The sequence below is a fragment of the Notamacropus eugenii genome, chromosome 1 (genome assembly GCF_028372415.1).
Source record: "Notamacropus eugenii isolate mMacEug1 chromosome 1, mMacEug1.pri_v2, whole genome shotgun sequence".
In the NCBI taxonomy this organism is placed as follows: domain Eukaryota; kingdom Metazoa; phylum Chordata; class Mammalia; order Diprotodontia; family Macropodidae; genus Notamacropus; species Notamacropus eugenii.
Genome location: NC_092872.1, coordinates 161,060,698 through 161,078,051, shown reverse-complemented (window position 1 = coordinate 161,078,051; position 17,354 = coordinate 161,060,698). Strand labels below are relative to the sequence as shown.

Sequence of the window (17,354 nt, the reverse complement as noted above, 5' to 3'; positions counted from 1 at the left end):
TATGCATATATACATACATACCCACTTGCATATATGTATACATATGTGTTTATATATAATATGTATATGCACAGATAATTTTTCATTTCTAAACAATTTATATGAGCACACATTTATATGAGCTGCTGTGGTAAGGGGGGGATAAAATCCATCATCTTTCACCCTAACTCTTTGAAAATAGCTCTTGTGAACTTAGGTTAATCATATTCAGGTTTTCTTGTTTGAAAGGACCTGTTAGATTTTGTATACTAATTGTGCACTACAAACAGTTTTAAGAAACCCCAAGGTCATCTACTTCATCCTCATCATCATCACTAACATTCATATGCTGCTTTAAGATTTTGATCCTTACTACTAACCCTACAAGTTAGGTGTTATTATTCCTGCTTTACAGATGGGGAAACTGAGGAAAGCAGATTAAGTGACTTGCCAAGAGTTACCCAGCTTCTAAGTATCTGAGACCATATTTAAACTTAGATCTTCCTAAGTCCTGGTCCAGAATGCTAATCACTTACTACTAGTACCACCCACTAGTATGGAGTGAGGTGGGCAGGGGGAGGGGACAGGAAAGATGCAGTCTTTTCTCAATAACATGAAAGAATTCAGATTCCTAAGCATCTACTTTTTAGTCAGGAAGTATCCTCCAAAAAATAATTTCTGTTTTGGCTTCTTATCATTCTGTCTTCCTGATTGACAATATTATTAGCTAATCAGAGGACCTTGTGGAGCAAACAAGCAAGAAAAGATAGGGAAGGAAGGAAGAGAAGAAAGAGAGAGGGAAAGAAGGAAGGAAAGCAGGAAGGAAGGAGGGAAGGGAGAAAAGTAACTAAATAAAACAAAAAAAATAGCTATTTTAAAAGCTCAAGGCTAGTTTAGTGGATGGGATTTCTAAAATTGAATTATATCCTGATTAGGTGACTGTTGATTCTTGCAACTTTTCCTCCTCCTGGCAGGTCAAAAACTCTTTTCATCTGCTTTTTTGTTTTTATTGCATGTTATAGTACCTTCTTATTTTTTTAAAAATAGTAATGGTTTTAGACTCTTTAAAAAAAAAAAAAAAGCAACTTGATATTCAATGACACAATGATAGATCCCGGTTCTCGTCCTCCTGTTTTCTCATGTGGTCTCACTTTCCCCCTCAGGTGTTTCTAGTCACTGTCTGGAATTTTGACCTGTACATGATCCCCCTGGGTCTGTTGTTGCTCTTTGTTTATAATTTCGTCAGACCCATGAAAGGAAAAGTCAGCAGTGTCCCAGAAAGCCAGGTAAGCCAAGCTCCCCATCTGCTTTGACATTTGAGTAAAGAATAATTTGTTGGTTTCAAAACATAATCCAAATATGTTTTATTTTAGACATATTTAACAATATTGTCTATTAGTTCCACTAAGATTATCTTTTTATTTATATATAGCAGAGCTTCTTTCCCCTAAGGCATGTCAATGGCTCAGCCTTCATGCATGTATCTTTCACACTCTAGAAGACATTGTAACGTTATATATGTAGAAAGAACATACATATTTATGGTATACAACTCTCTTCAATTCTCTTTTTAAGCAAGTTACTAAAATCTGACTTCCTTAGGAGGCTGTGGGTTGATATCCTTTGTATGATTAAATCTAAGTCCCATGTAAGAGATTCGATTGACTTGGTTTTGTGGCTCATTTTCACACTATTTTATTAGGGTGAGATTTATATCAAGAATAATATCCTTGAGGATGTAATAAATTGATTTCATAAGAGACAATGTGGTATAGTGGAAAATATCTTGAGTCAGGAGACCAGAATTTGATTCCCAGGTCCACCATTTACTAATTGAAGAAAATTCTCTTAACCTGAGTTTCAGTTTCCTCATCTATAAAATGGGGAGAATATTTCACTATATGCCTTACATAATTTTGAACTCAGTGAATTATACATATTTTACACTGATAAGTTCTTATTATGATTTTAAGGAGGGAGAGAAGAGGTTGAACATGGTATATTTTGTGGAAGTACAGTGGAATCAACAGGAATTGACAACAGATTCAATGGGAAGGGTGAGAAAGGAGGAATCCAGGAAGACTCTGGGGACTGGGAGAGTAGAACAGGTTAAAGGAGGAAAATAATGACTTCTATTTTGAAATGTTGAATTTGAGCTTCTCACAGAGGTGCCCACCAGGTAGTTGAAAGTGAAAAACTAGAGTTTACACGAGAAATTAGAGCTAATCATATAGACAGTCATCTGCACAGAAGCGATTTTGAACTCCCAGGAGCTGATACAATGACCAAAGAAGACCATCTAAATAAAGACAAGAAAAGAGAAGAACTGAGGGCACTTGAGATACGTGTGCGTGTGTGTGTGTGTATGTATGTATGTATGTGTGTGAAGGATGGTGGAATCTATAATGACCCAAAAAAGTAGACTGAAAAGGTGCACCCACAGAGGCAGGAAGATAACCAAGGGAGAACAATGCCCTGGAAGCCAGGGAAGACATGAATGTCCAGAAGAAGAGATGATGGATAGTATAAAAAGTCAGTAAAAAGTCAAGGAGGACAAGAGCAAAGGCCATTAGATTAGCAGTAGAAAGGTTCAGGGAAAGGTATTTAAGATGATTACCCTAGAGCACAAGAATTAAGGGAACATGAGGGGAAAGTTTCTGAGTCATAGAATAAAAGGAGCATTAATTGATTATTACCCCCTACCTTTCAAGGGCTTTTGAAGCAGGAGAGTGACATCAGTGGCAGCTCATTTGCAATGTATTCTCTCTCCAAACATTGGTGAACTGGGAATAGAAATCAAACTCAAGGGTCAATAGGTTTCTTTTTGATCGTTTGAACGATGAATCCTAAGTCAGATAACCAAGATTTGGAAGACACACAACCATGCTGAACAGAGAGATTAATTTAACTAGAGAAGTTTAGTTTGGAGAAGACTTTGGAGCAACATGATCACAGTCTTCAAGGAACTAAAAAACATGGAAAAGTAATTAACACACAATAGGTGGCAGTTGGATAAAAGCAGGTTTTATATTAACATAACAAAGGCTAAATAACCATTTGTCAGGGATGTTGGGGTCTGGATTTTAATTTTGGTCTGTCTTCTGTTTGGAAGTCCCTTCTTATTAAGATATTGTGATAAATGTATTAAGTTATATACTTTCCAGAACATCCCTGAGATGGTCATAAAGGGTTTTGATATAATAGGAGATTGGATGAGATATGACTTTTAGAATCTTTTCCAACTCTACGATTCTGTGATCTCTTATATTAATGTATGAACATATCTTCCCTACTGCTGTATCCTAAGGTGCATAGGACCCTTCCATTTCCCCTATAACTGAACCTCCTTTGTGTTTTCTTCCCTATTAAAATGGATGGACCCTTTTCTGTTTGTGTCCTTAGTACTTACCACAACGCTCTGCACCTAAGAAATGCTCCAAAAATGTTTATTTGTTTATTCACTTCAATACAAGTAGCTGAGAAAGCTTTGTTGTAATGATGTATGAAGTGACTTTGTCCGCAGAATATTTCATTTTGTCTTATTTCATGTTTGATGTAATTCACTCCTTGACGGATCTGACTAGAGTGAGCAGCACTGTTCCAAAAGACTATCAAGTGGTTTGTCTGGGTTTTTTAAATTCTTTTTTTTGTGACAACATATATACATTTAATGTATATATTATATTTTTAATAATATATGCACCTATTGTTATATATATTATGCATAATAATTGTATATAATATATTACATATATTACATAATAATGTTACATGATTATATATTACATAATACACAATAACAATACATACATTTTTGTTTTGCTTGAGACCTATGATTTCATTGGTATGAAGAATATGCATTATAAAAATTTTCTCCATTGATGTGGTGCAACAATTGGTCTAAAATTCAGTCACAGATGATGATGCATTGAAATAATGTCAGATTTATAGTCAGAGGACCTAGGTTCCAATTCTGTTCCTATGCCTTTCTACCTGTGTGCTCTTGGGGAAGTCATTTCACTTTTTTTTGCCATTATTTTCTTCATTTGTAAGAGGGCTAAATAAATTAGATAAGTTTTAGTGTCCTTTCCAAAATCCATGATCCTGCGACTTGCCCATAGTCATATAGCTTTGAGTATGACATAAGACTTGAAAACCAAATCTTCCTCTATCTCCTAACTCTCTCTGCCTTTGAATAGCTTAGCTTCTTTTTTCTTTTTGTTAAATATTGGAAGGAAATCTTTCTTTGGTAAAATGTACTAAATAAATAGAGTCTTTTAAAGAGTAAGAAAAATACTTCTTTCTTGAAAAATAGCCAGGACTTAAAGGCTTGCCAAATTCTAGATCTGACATTTTTTTCCTAAGGTGAACTTGAGATCTGGTAGTTAGTAGCATAATAACTTTTCTTAAGCTTAAATGGTAAAATATGTTCTTCCAAGTTTTGAGGGCGACATGAATCATTTAAGCCAAGTTATTCCCAATCCCTAGTCAGAGATGAGGTTTTTTATTATTATTTTAAAGACCTCATTTGCTTTCATGAAATACTGCCTGCTGACAATGCTGAGCACTTTATTTCCTTTCATCTGAAGATCTCTGAGTGTCATACAGGCTGCTAGTGAATACTCATCATATTCTGTGAAGTCAGTCAGGATGGAAGCATGTGAAATTCAAGGATAATCAAGTCTTTGGTACCAAATTCTAGCCAATGTTAGTTGATATTATGTAACCAGTAAAGTCCACTCCGGTAACTTCAAGGAGTCACCCCTTTAATCCTACTGTTCTAAAATTCTTTTTATAATAGAACATAGAGAAAAATTGATGCTCTGTCTACTAACTGGGAAGCATAAGGAAGATTTTAGCACTTAAAACAACCCTCAATTTTTAGTACCCAGCATTCCTTTCAAACAGCTATCAGGTGTTAAGAACTAATTACACTGAGATGTGTATAAGCTCTTTACACTTTTAGTGCTATGGTTTAAATCTGCCTATTTAATAACAAATTTTTAAAAACTAAACTGAACAGACCTATTAGTCGGGCAGCTGTTCTAGCACTACCTGAATGAGAGCCAAGTGCCCTCAAGTTCAGATCATCGCCTCTTCTTTTAATCCAATCACCTGTCACCACAGAAACCAAAGCAACATTATAATGCCATAGAGAAATCTGTATCTTGTTCTTAAGATTGATTATATTCATGCTGCTGCATTTTCTACCATCTAATCTTTCAGCAGTGTATGAAAGGGAAAGTACTCATTGTAGAATGAGCCTGGAATAAATTAAGTATGGAGTCCTCAGCCTTAATATGCCAACTGATTCATTTGTCAGACTAAGAACAAAATGGTTTATAGGCAGTGGACTTTGGTAATGAATTTAAAGTTCTAATAGCTATATTTGTACTTAATTTGTACTTAACAATTTTATGTAGATTGTGAAACAATCAATTAAATGCCTACTGTGTGTCAGCCACAACACTAACTGTTGGAAATAGAAAGATAATCGTTAAATTGAACTCTTCCTCAAGTTTACTTTCTAATAGGAAGACAGAAGGTACAGAATATATGTAAAATGACTCCGTTAGAATATAAATACATAAGATATGTTGCACATATGTAATGTGTATTCTAAGGTTTATTAGAACAGAGAGAGTATGTAAAATGAATAAATAAAATGACTACAAATTAATTTTGAGAGGGAGGGCAAAAACAACTGTGGAGAGTAGAAGAAATTTCATGTAGAGAGGGGCATATGAGTTGAGTTTTGAATGTAACCACCCATTCCAAGAGGTAGAAGAAAGAAAGAAAATATTCCAGGCATGGAAGACACTCAATGCAAAGGTAGATTGCTTGTGGAATATTATATATGAAGAACAGCAAACAGGCCAATATAGCTAGTCTATAGATTGTGGGGAAATAACTAATAAGAAAAAGAACTTTAAAAGATAGCAAAGGATCAGGTTGTGAAAAACCACACATGCCATGCTGAGGAAAATATATTGAATCTCAGGTAATAGAGACTCCCCCGGAGTTTAGGCGATAAGAGGAGGTAGCATCATTTTTACAATTTCTTGAACTTAGAAATAAAGAATGATACTTAAATTTTGAGAGATCTTTTTAAAATATATAGAATATTTTAATGTGTGTTTTGAATGTAGTTGTTAGTAGGATCTGATTAATAATGAATTGTGTTTTTCTTTCAGGAAAACACAGACATAGATGAGGATGAGGATGAAGATGATAAGGTGAGTGTGTCTAAAGTAGGCCTACACAACTCATGGCCCACTGCTTGCCACATGCCCCTTGTGGTCCTCAGGTGGCTTGCACCAAAGGATTTCCTCTACATGCAAAGGATGTTTTCCCCTATGTTGGGGGGGAGGGGCTATACAAAATATTTTGGCAAGCCCAAGGGCTATAAGCTACCCACCAAGGGCTGCAAGTTGTGTAGGACTGGTCTAAAGTCAGATATCTATGAGAAGGCTAATTTGGAGATCACAGAAATGTCCGGTCAGTGGTTATTTTTAAAAGACAAATGTGAGGGGGTTAAAACATGATGAGGTGGCAAAATAATAGAAAGGGATTTCTGTACAAAGCATTTTAAGTGAAGCATCCTGAGATGTGCCTTTTATTTCTTGGAGAAAAGACACTTGTAATAACAAAAATAATTAAAGTATAATAGCTCTTACTTTGGAATGATATTTTCACTCGGTTGGTGTGGTCACCAAATGTGTGAGCCTGTCACTTCCCCAGCTGTTGCTGGCACCATTTTCATTTGGATATCCAAGTATGTCTGCCCATTTTCCTCTCAAGGGAGATTCTCTTGAACCTGCTGCTTTATTGTCATTAGACTTTCAGGCAAAACCTTATGGAAAAAAATGAAGAAAGTGAAGTGCTAAATTAGACATAATTTGTTTAATGTACCTCCCTCCTTCCTGGAAACATGTAGAGATTTGAAACTAGGGTAGATATAAAACCTAAGAGACTTGTTGACTAAATCAGGGAGAAGGAACAGAATAGAAGAGCACGGCATTGGGGTATAGTAAAAGCTCAGCCCTGAGGAGGACAGTGCCCAGAATTAGCTTTTAAATCAAAGGCTATGATGACATCAAACTAAAAACTCAATGAGGTCAAGAATGTCATCTTACCTAAACTTTCTATCTATAGACATAGTAGGTACTCAATTTTTTATTTTATATTATCTTGTATTTATTATGAAATTTGATTTGTTGTCTTGTATTTATTATATAAATTATATTTATGCTTTTTTGTATTTATTAAGTTGAAGCAAATTTCACTACATGACAAAGTTACAAAATGAAAAGTAGTATTCTGTTATTTATGGCCATCTTTACTTCTGGATAGCCAGTTTTGTAGGCAGAGTTCTTGGTTAACATCTCAGTGTCACAACCACAACTAGAAAACTGTTTAAGATCCAACTTAGTTTCCTGGTATTAAACACTCCCTGAGAGGGAGTGACAATCATCTTGTCAGGAAAATACCAAACACGTGCAAATAGACACACATAGTAGTCGAATGAATGAATGAATAAAAGGTAATCAATCTGTTGACCATTGAATGTTAATAAATAACTTGACAGATGCACTGTTATAAAGAAATAAGCTGTATAAAACTTTATACCCTAATTATATTGATTGAAATGCTATAAATCCCTGCTCTCGAGCTTTTCTGTGGTACACAGAAAATGAGAGACTGAGAGGTTGTGTTTAGCCCTTGTATTTTTGGTCAATAAGTATCTCAGGTAGGATTTGAACCCAGGTCTCCTGTCTCCAATGCAGTACTCTTTCCCCATATGACATGACTTTTCTCTAATAATCTTGTTTAATTGTAATCTTTGGCTTGGCCTTTAGTTGAGGACTAAGGGTCTTTTTTTATATAGGCCATTATCATCTTTAGAAAATGCTTTAGCAAAGCATTGCCCTCAAATATAAAAATTTTACTCTAACATCTATTTTCTCTGATACAATCCCATGGACCTGAAATTGATGTTATTAAATATTCTACCCTTATCTTCCTCCCTCCTCTTTCCGTTATTAGAGAGAGGTTTGATAGTTCAGAAATAAAGCTTTATATTCTACCAATGTGCATTTCCTCACTCCCTTAAAAAGACAAACTATAATACTGACTGAAATGAATGAAAATTTGAAACTTTCGAATGCTCATGACAATGAGTATATGTTTGTGCACACATCTATACACACTTCATAACTTATACTCTCTCCTAATCCACTAACCCTGTTATAGTAACTGTCAAGGCTGAGATTACTATATAGTATACAGGGTTCATGATGTGGTGCACATACTTCTGTTTGCCATCATTAATGTTCTGCATCCAGGGCTTTTCTGGATTTTGTTGTATGTTAGACATAACAGATCCTGCTTCTGGGAATTATAACCCACCCTCTAAGAGATGAACTGTTTACAAATTCTAAATATACAGACACTTAGTTCAAAAACAGAAGAGCAAAAGAACTCTTTTCTGCCTAAACTATCAACCTTGAAAATGACAACCCTTAATTGTTAGCTCTCCTCCCTACTAAATTCTTGGCCTCCTTGGCAGTCTTCTCAATGGACAAATACATGCAGAGTTTCAGCTGTCTTGGATGTACAGTCCAGACTGTAGCATGTCAGTGTTGGGGCCTACCATCCTTTTATCTTCTGGAATAGGAACGATTGCAAAATCACATCATAGAAACTTTCTATTCTTTTCATTACTTACAGTACCTGAATGTAACTTATATTAGTAACCAAAATTTGGCTTAGCATAGTTGGCTCCCTTTCTTCATCAATTCTCTAAGGTTTTTCAATGTAGCTAGCTTTCCTGACTTCAAAAAAGGGAATTTTAAAAACTAAACTTTGAAAATAGGATGCTCATTCTCTATTATAACTAATGGTACATATACGAAATTGCTTGTTGCAAGTAGAATTCAGTAAGGACCCTGCAGAACAGATAATGGCAAGGTTCATCTGGTAGCAAAGAGATGACATTTTCTATTTGTGTTAGATTTAGCATGTGGAATCCTTCCATATGGGCCTTATTTGTACGGATGGATTACAATGAAAATTGCATTAATTTTCTACACAGTAAAGGTCAGTAATTGAAACATGAACCAAGAGTTTATTGTGTAAAATGCTGTATCCCCATACTTAGGAAAGGTCACTCAAGACAATAATATCTTGTTTTCATTCCTGAAGGTATAAATAATTGCATTAGAGTTTCTTTCTTTTTCCAGCCCAACAATCACTTACATAGAATATTTTCAGCATTTGCCATTAACATCAGGAGGAAGGAATGATAAGGGCACCAGGAGAAAAATTAAGCTAAAAGAACTTTTTAGTGTTTTGGGGACGGGGGATGGGTAGAGGGAGATTAGAAGCATCTTGCCTATCTGGTGGTCTTAAAAATCTGACTGCCAGAAGTCATAGTTGCAGACTCCAGATCTTCTTCATCTTATTGAATGGACTAAGCTTTTCCATTACAGGTTCTCCTGAAACACTACTTCCTGAATATAAGTTATGGATAGAAGGAGGCACATCTCCTTTGCTCTAAAAGATGAGGTGTGTGTAATAGATGTTTGTTGATTGAGAAATATTTTTTAATGAAAAATACAAATAACTATTAGCTATCTCATTTTTTGACCAATCACGTCATCATCATCATCATCATTTAAGTAGCTTTGAAATCAGTGAATTTTTCATATTTAAATTGGATTGCCTTCTCCAAACGCAATAATCATCCTACCATTAATAGAGGCACAGCTTTTTTGGAGAGAGATACACAGGTTACGTGCCCAAAATGATCCTTTCTGAGAATTCAGGCTCATGACACTGGATGAGGTACGTCAAGTCTAGAATGACTTATCCTGCTGCATTTTTAGAAAGTACAGAGAAGATGTTCCATAGGGCTGTTATCAGGGAAGACCATTGTCCTTGTAGGAAACATTTTTTTCTCCCAAACTTATAGTGAGAAAATGGTTGGCTAAGTTTCTTTTTATCCCTTCCTTGGAAAATGCCCAACTCCGAACCATTTTTTTTTTTTTATTAGTAAAGTGCTTTTTTTGTGGCCAGCTGGAAGGCAGCATTACTGTATGTTAAACAGTACTTGAAGATTGTGAAGTGTTACTTCCTAAACTAGGAATTAAAAGAAAAAAACTTGTTTCAAAAATTAATTTTGAATGATTAGTTGTTTGCTCATATATATATGTAGGAGATATACAAAGGGTAAGAAAAAACCCATCTACATGGGTAGATAATCAGCAGCCTGATTATGAATAATTATCAAAGTAATAAAGTAAATGGTCATTTTGATTTAACTTCTTTTGATTTGATTTAATATGATTTTGGCTATGAATTGATTTAATTGCTAACATTTTTACCGTGCCATCATAGTTTCAAGACTTTAATAGTAAAGTGGATCAAAGCCAATTCTTAATTATCAGTTTATTCATGTTGTGAATGAAAAGGGATTGCTTTCTCCATTTCCTGTAGGCATTTCATTGAGACATCAACTTCCTCAAATTTTCTTTTTTAAAAACACAACTCTTTTTCTCATAAATTTCCAAAGCAGAATTTTGGCTTTTATTACCAATAAAGGTCATATTGGAAAATTTGTACGACTTGTACAAGACATATTTAAACCTACTTTGAAATCAAGCCAAATGCTCCAGGAAGTTTAGTTACTTTCTGGTTCTGGTATATTCCAAATGTTTTAGTGAGTCCTTTATACTGTTTTCAGGTAGCCCAACTCACATTTGACACTTTTTGTGCTGAAGAGGAAAGCATATGCTTCACAGTACTGTAATTTGGCTTTTGTGCAGAGGACTTTTAAATGAGCGTTATATCCTCCTGTCAACCAAGGATAATTCTCCATTCAGAATGTAATAAAGGAGATTCAATGTAGCTTTCATAGTAGAAAGAGCCCTACTCTTTGGAAGTGTTGTCTTGGATTTTAGTACCAATTCTGCCACTTAACCAGGCCCAGTTTCCTAATCTGTAAAATTCAGGCCTTGGACTAGATTCTCTCTAATGTTTGTTTCCACTCCAAGACTGAAGAGTCCTATGAGTAGTCTGATTTTAGAGTCACCTGTTCCTCTATGTATTTTCTTGATGTGTCTGTTAGAATGACAGCTGTTATTTATTATCTATTATCTATATAACAATACATGAAATTGTTATTAATAAATTACTATCACTCCCGTGTGGTGTGGAAACCAAGGACAAATTTTCCTAATATGCCATTTTATTATACAAAATTTGAAGTAAGAGTTTTTGTTTACTTCCCATCAAGACAACAACCACCCCCCAATAAACTTTAATGTCGTCAATTAGAAAGTAATGCGTTGAGAGGCATAATTTAATAACAGATTAATGAATTAGGGTTCTGAGGAAAATATAGTGTTGTTAGCGATTAGTGTTGTGTGCTATATCACATACATAAAGGACTCAAAAATACCTCAGAATCTCAGACTCTAAGGTTCTCTCTCAAAACAGAAACCCCTTTCTATATTCATTGCTGAAAGAATGCTATGGAAACGTTAGCCCTGTTTAGCTTGCGATGACAATGCCGTTCTGGGTTATGTGCCTCATATAAGCTTTTCATGAAAGTTTAAACTTGCCTAAAGGCTAGCAAAAGTTCCAAAGAAGATTTTTCTAAACTGTCCCAGGTTTTTCATTCATGAATTATCATTATTTTTCCATTTTTCGTTCTTCATTACTTTTACTGCTTAAGCCCTCTGGCTTGATACCAGATGAGTTTCCTGTTGCGTGCCAAAAAATGTGTCGATGAATACCAATTGTGTGAAAGTTACATGTGCAGTGTGTGAGTGCTTTATGTAATGTACAGGAAATTAGAACAGCGTAAACCACTTAGAACTGATATTGATTCAAAGACTAAATTCTCAGTTGTGTTCATTTCCCTAACATTGAGTGTAATAGATACTACTTGAGTAGGAAGTGTTCTATTAGAATTTAGAACATCTCCCCCACACCCCCATTCTAATAACATGCAAAGTGGTTTGACTTTTTTTTTTAAGTGCAAGCATTCTCATAGGAAAGGAGTCATAAAGGCAATTCCTGGTACATTCAGATAGAAATCCTCAAAACAATTTCTATTGCTTATAAAGAAAAGTCAGCTCATACTTTTGATGACTTTTTAAGACAGTGACTTTTTCCATGTTGAACATCACTTTAAAATCTATTCAGATTATCAATATTCAGTCATGTTAGCCTTAGAGAAAAAAATTATATAATTTTGGCAAAACTGAGTATTATTTTAGTCTGATTTATACTTAGAATAGCATATTCAACACAGAACTTGAAGGTAGATATTTGATTATTTTTTGACAAAGTTGATGTGCTCTTTTTTGACAAACTACTTAATTTTTAAATATGTAAAATATATTTTTCCCTGGCATAGTTAATCTTCAGCAATGTGTCCTTGTTTTTGCTCAGGCAATTAATGGAGAAATGAAGGTTTTTTTCTTAAATCAGACCATGCAGGAAAGATTTAAAGTAACATACTGATTGTATAATTAATTCTCAGTTGTAAATTCATTTTGATGGTGTTAATTCTCTCCCAGAGGCTCAAGACTAGTTTATTTCACCTACAGTGCTGTAATCATCTGAGAAATTAGGAAGAGAAAAGGCCTTGAAGAAAGATTGGATGCTTTATTTAAAAAAAAAATCAGTTTTGGCAATTGGGGTTTGGGATTGGTAGAAAAAAGAGTAAGTTATTATTCAGAAACAGGCAGAATATTCATTTTTAATCTACTCAAACACTCTAGAACATACATTTTAACCTTCAAAATCAAACTATTTTTAAGGAATCGTAGTTAGTGTCAACATCACCAAAGCAGCCAAGTGATGGTAAAATATCTTGAAAGGGCCTTGGTTTCTGTTTTTATTTTTCCAAGGACCAATGGAAAAGGAAACACAAGCATCTTAATGTAAGAAGTTGTGTTTATGTCTTATATGCATAGTTTATCAAATTCCCTAGGACCATGCAAACCCAGTTTTTCTTGACAATCTACGATGAAATAGATAGGAAATAATTAGATATGAATTCTAGAACTCAAAATTCTACCCTTTTATTTCTTGTGACATATGACATATGTTTGATCACTTGATAACTGCTCCCCTTACATAACTTTTGAAAACTCCTAAGCTATATAAATATTATGTATTTCTCTATGATATATATTTATATATGCTCTTGTTTTAAAACTCCTGAAAATGAGATGGTGACATTTCCTCTGTTTTTTATTCTAAAGTAGAAGAATTTAACATAATTAGAGAATCCTTAGCTCACATTATCTAGTTTATCTACTTGCTCATGTCATTGTATTTCTCTCTTTTCCTTCATATTCTGTATTATATGTTGAAAATATCAGCTCTACCTTTTGGTACTAGGTATAAAAAGTAAGCTTCTATGACTGCTATCATGTCTTTCTGAATGAATCAGAGTTACTTTTCTTGGAGCTTTAGTAGCTGCAGCAGATGTAATGTTGTCTTTGCTAAACTGTGTTATCACCACATTTCGTAGTTCAATTTGAAATGTGTAAATAAAGCCAGCATGATATAGATAGGACTGCCAGATGATCTTTCTTACAGCTCAGGGCAGCATGAGTAGACTTGTCCTGGAAGATCATTTTTCTAAAAATTATGTTATCTCTAGTTTTCTCTGAGTTAGATAAGAGCATTTACTCTGGAACAAGTGAGTCTGTACTCTGTTGGATGCTGGTACTGATGCGGTATGCAGTATACAAATCATAAAATTGTAGATTTCTATATAATTTTTGCCTTTACTTAGTTTTTCACTTGCTAAATTATGCCCATCCCATATCACTACCATTCTTTGTATCAATAAGTGAAAATACAAGTAGATACCTACAGATAAATGCCTTCATAGTTCCTCCACAAATGCAAAAGATCACAAAATCCTAGACACAGGCATACAGAGGTATGTCATGATGACTTCTCATCAGAGAAGTCATCATGACCATTTTTACAGAGAAGGAACCTAGAGAGATGAAGTGGCTTGTCTAAGATCACACAGCCAGTTTATAAGAAAGAATCTGAAGCTAGGTCTTGCTGAATCTTTCTGTCACTTCACCATACTGCCTCTCAAATTCATGTTTCTTTAAAACATATACAAGAGATAAAATATAGAAGACCATGCAGTCCATTGAAAAAGAGAGGAGGCAGGGAAGGCAGAAATCATTTTTGTGCAAAAAAGATGGAATTGTTAATGAACCGAATGCAGAAATTGTGTTAAGAAATTGTGTTAGCCTTTGGGAAATAAAAATATAAAATGCAGTCTCTGCCAAAAAAAAAAAAAAGGGGGTTATGATTCCTTTGAAGGGGGAGGGGAATAACCTATATAGAACAATTAGAGACTACTAGAATAGTTAGAGATCATGATGATATATAATATAAAATAACATAGCAAATTAAGTACAGACAGAATAAAACATATATACTAATATCCTATGTATTATAATTATCTGTATCCATGATTTATATGCCTACTAGACTAAGCTTCTTGAAGGCAGGGGCTGCATCTTTTCTATAACTCATCTGATTTCTGTATTCTCTAGCCTTCACACAAATCTCTACCGTCAGTAGATATTGAATAAATGTTTGTTCCATGAGTGATGTGCTATTTGTACAATCAATCCGCATTTACACTCTGACACAATAAGCAAAAAAAAGATGTAAAAAAACTGAGAGAACTATGGCCAAGCTTCATAGGCTTCATGTATTGAGACCAGCTAGGGACAGAAAGGAAGGCTATTTCCTCTGCCTGGGATTATATATGATACTTATAAAACATTTCCATTTGGGAGTTGGATCAGAAGTAAAAAGAAAAATCTAATGGTGTATTCGAAGGTTTTGTCCCATGGAAATATTTAATTCAGTAAATGTTCCTTAAGTACTTAATATATACAAAACGCTATATTAGGCACTGAAGAGAACCGGGATTGGAGGGCAGAAGTGAAGGGGTGTGTGTTCAGAAATGCATATACACAAATAACTCTGGCATGCACCTCAGTGGGATAGATGCAAAAGAAAAGGTACAGGTAAAGTACTATGAGTCATTGAAGGCTAAAGGACTCACTTCCAGTTGGGAGGTCAGGAAAGTTTTCATGAAAGAAGCTGAAACTGAGTGGTCCTTGAAGGAAAAGAAGCACTTTAGCAGATGAGAATTTCCAGATATGAGGAATAACATGAACTAAGGCATGGGAATGAAATAAGACAGGCTAAGAGCAGAGGATGGAGACTGTTAGTCTAGCTTGACTGGTGTAAAGAGCATGTGAAGGGATGTCATAGAAGATAGGACTAGAATGTTTGGCTGGAGGTAGATTGTAGAAAGCCTTGGATCAAGTAAGAAATTGGGAGCCAGTGAAATCTTTTCATAGACTTGATCATAGCAGTACAATGGGAACCCAGTGCATGGGTTATGCCTCCTGATAGAGAGGATATAGAATGAGAACTGTTTTGTGAACATGGAAAACATATTGATTTGTTTTGTTAAAAGGATTGCATTTTTCTTTTATTCCTTTTTTTTCTAATAGGCAGAGATTGGGTAGAGGACCTAGCAATACTGTTGCCAGAAAAAGAAAAAAGAAAAAGTGGTCAGTGAAGCATTTTTTAAAAATGAACAGAAAAAAATAGAAGGAAAATTCAGAAGAAAACACAGAGAAGTGCAACAGTTGAAAGTAACATGATGAATTAGAAGAAAATACAGATAAGCAGGACTTAATCTATAATAGTAAAAAAAAAACTATTTTTAAAAAGTTGAAAGTAATGTGGTAAATCTGTTTTTTATTAAAGCAGCTGTATATAATAGGGATTCATGGTTTCACATATCTTCATTTTTATCTTCTATTTTGTAAATGGAAATTTTATGGGGAGGGCAAGATGGAATTGTTAAGTTCAAAATAAAAGTTACTGGGTTTGTTTGTTTTTTAAGATTGATGTAAAGTATGGATTTGAGATGATAGACTGGTGCAAGAATTCCAGTTAGGAAACTGTTACAGTAATATAGGCAAAAGGGAGGAAGGGGGAGAGGACCTAAAAGAGGTCTTTTGCAATAGGACTTAACAGGAGGTTGCAGGTGCAAAAAACTTTAGAGGAAGAATCAATTAAGCTTAGCAACTAATTGGTCTATGGGGTGAGAAAAAGAAGAGTCAAAGAGAAATCTGAGGTTGCCTGCCAGAGCTGCTGAGTGGCAGAAATAGATAAGTTAGGAGGAAGTTTAAGGGGAAAGATATACTTTTGTTTTAGATATAATATGCTCTGAGATGCCCCACAGTGTGGGTCAATCAAGCTTCTAGCTAGAGATGCCCAGTGGACAAGTGGAAATAAGAGTCTAGAGCTCTGGGGGAGGTTGAAAGTAGAGTTTTATTTGCGATATACATGCATAGCATACTGGAAGCCATTGTGAGGTTGTCTCAGGAAAATCGGTGGAACTGATAGCTAATTTTTAATAAAAACTAATATTTATTTATTGCTTATTACATGCCAGGCACTGTGGTAAGAACTTTGTAATTATCTCATCTGTTGCTCAAAAGAACCCTGGGACATAGATAGGTGCTATTATCATCTTCATTTTACCTTTGAGGAAACTAGGAAAATTGGGGCTGAGTGATTTGTTCATGGTCACACAGCTTTGAAGTGGTGGAAGTCAAATGTGAAATCAAGTCTTCCTGACTCTATTCTCAGCACTCCATCTACTGTGCCACCTACCTGTCTCTTGTTTCTCTTGAGTGAAAAGAAAAGAGGATGAAGGACAGTATCTGGAGAGTCACCCATGCTTAAGGTTATATGACATTTTATTTTCCATTCCCTAACAGCAAATAATTATCCCAGCACTTTTCCAAATGGATACAAAATCCTCTTAAGGAGATGTGTTTGCTACTGATAACAATTAATTTTTCACTCTAATTTGAGTGCCAAACTAGTTTTACTGAAGAATCTATAAGAAGAGCATTAGGGAGAGTGATTTTTTTTTTTACTTTAGGGAAAGTATAGGAGAGACTTGGTCTCTTGTGCATACTAATAACGTTGCTAGACCAGATTCATGTGGTGAGACTTTTTTTTTGGTTCATCTTCAATATAAAATTACTCAAAGGTCAAGCCAATTAGAAAGTAAGATGACTTTTATAAGTGTAATTTTTTATTTTGGTTTTGCTAACTTAATTTTCTTCTTGATAACAAGAAACCAACTGGATGTTTGGCTTCTGGGGGAAGGGAGAGGAACTGTTTCATTAAAAAGGGAAAAATTTGTGAAATTGAACTGGGTGGAAATTTTAGGCATTTCTCAAGAAATTGTTTTGACCTAAACTGTAGGCTGTTAGAAAGGGGAA

General features: G+C 34.8%; 1 protein-coding gene across 4 annotated transcripts in view; it reads left to right on the top strand.

Moving 5' to 3' along the window:
- Positions 1-17,354, top strand: part of MCTP2 (multiple C2 and transmembrane domain containing 2) — a 257,655-nt gene that overhangs the window by 216,727 nt on the left and 23,574 nt on the right. For 3 of the 4 annotated variants that reach the window (XM_072617257.1, XM_072617266.1, XM_072617285.1), the window contains 2 exons: positions 1,143-1,265; positions 6,174-6,215. In XM_072617257.1, coding sequence (XP_072473358.1) covers positions 1,143-1,265; positions 6,174-6,215 — 165 coding nt within the window. The remainder of the gene's footprint in view (positions 1-1,142; positions 1,266-6,173; positions 6,216-17,354) is intronic. The other variant, XM_072617275.1, reaches the window with a different exon arrangement.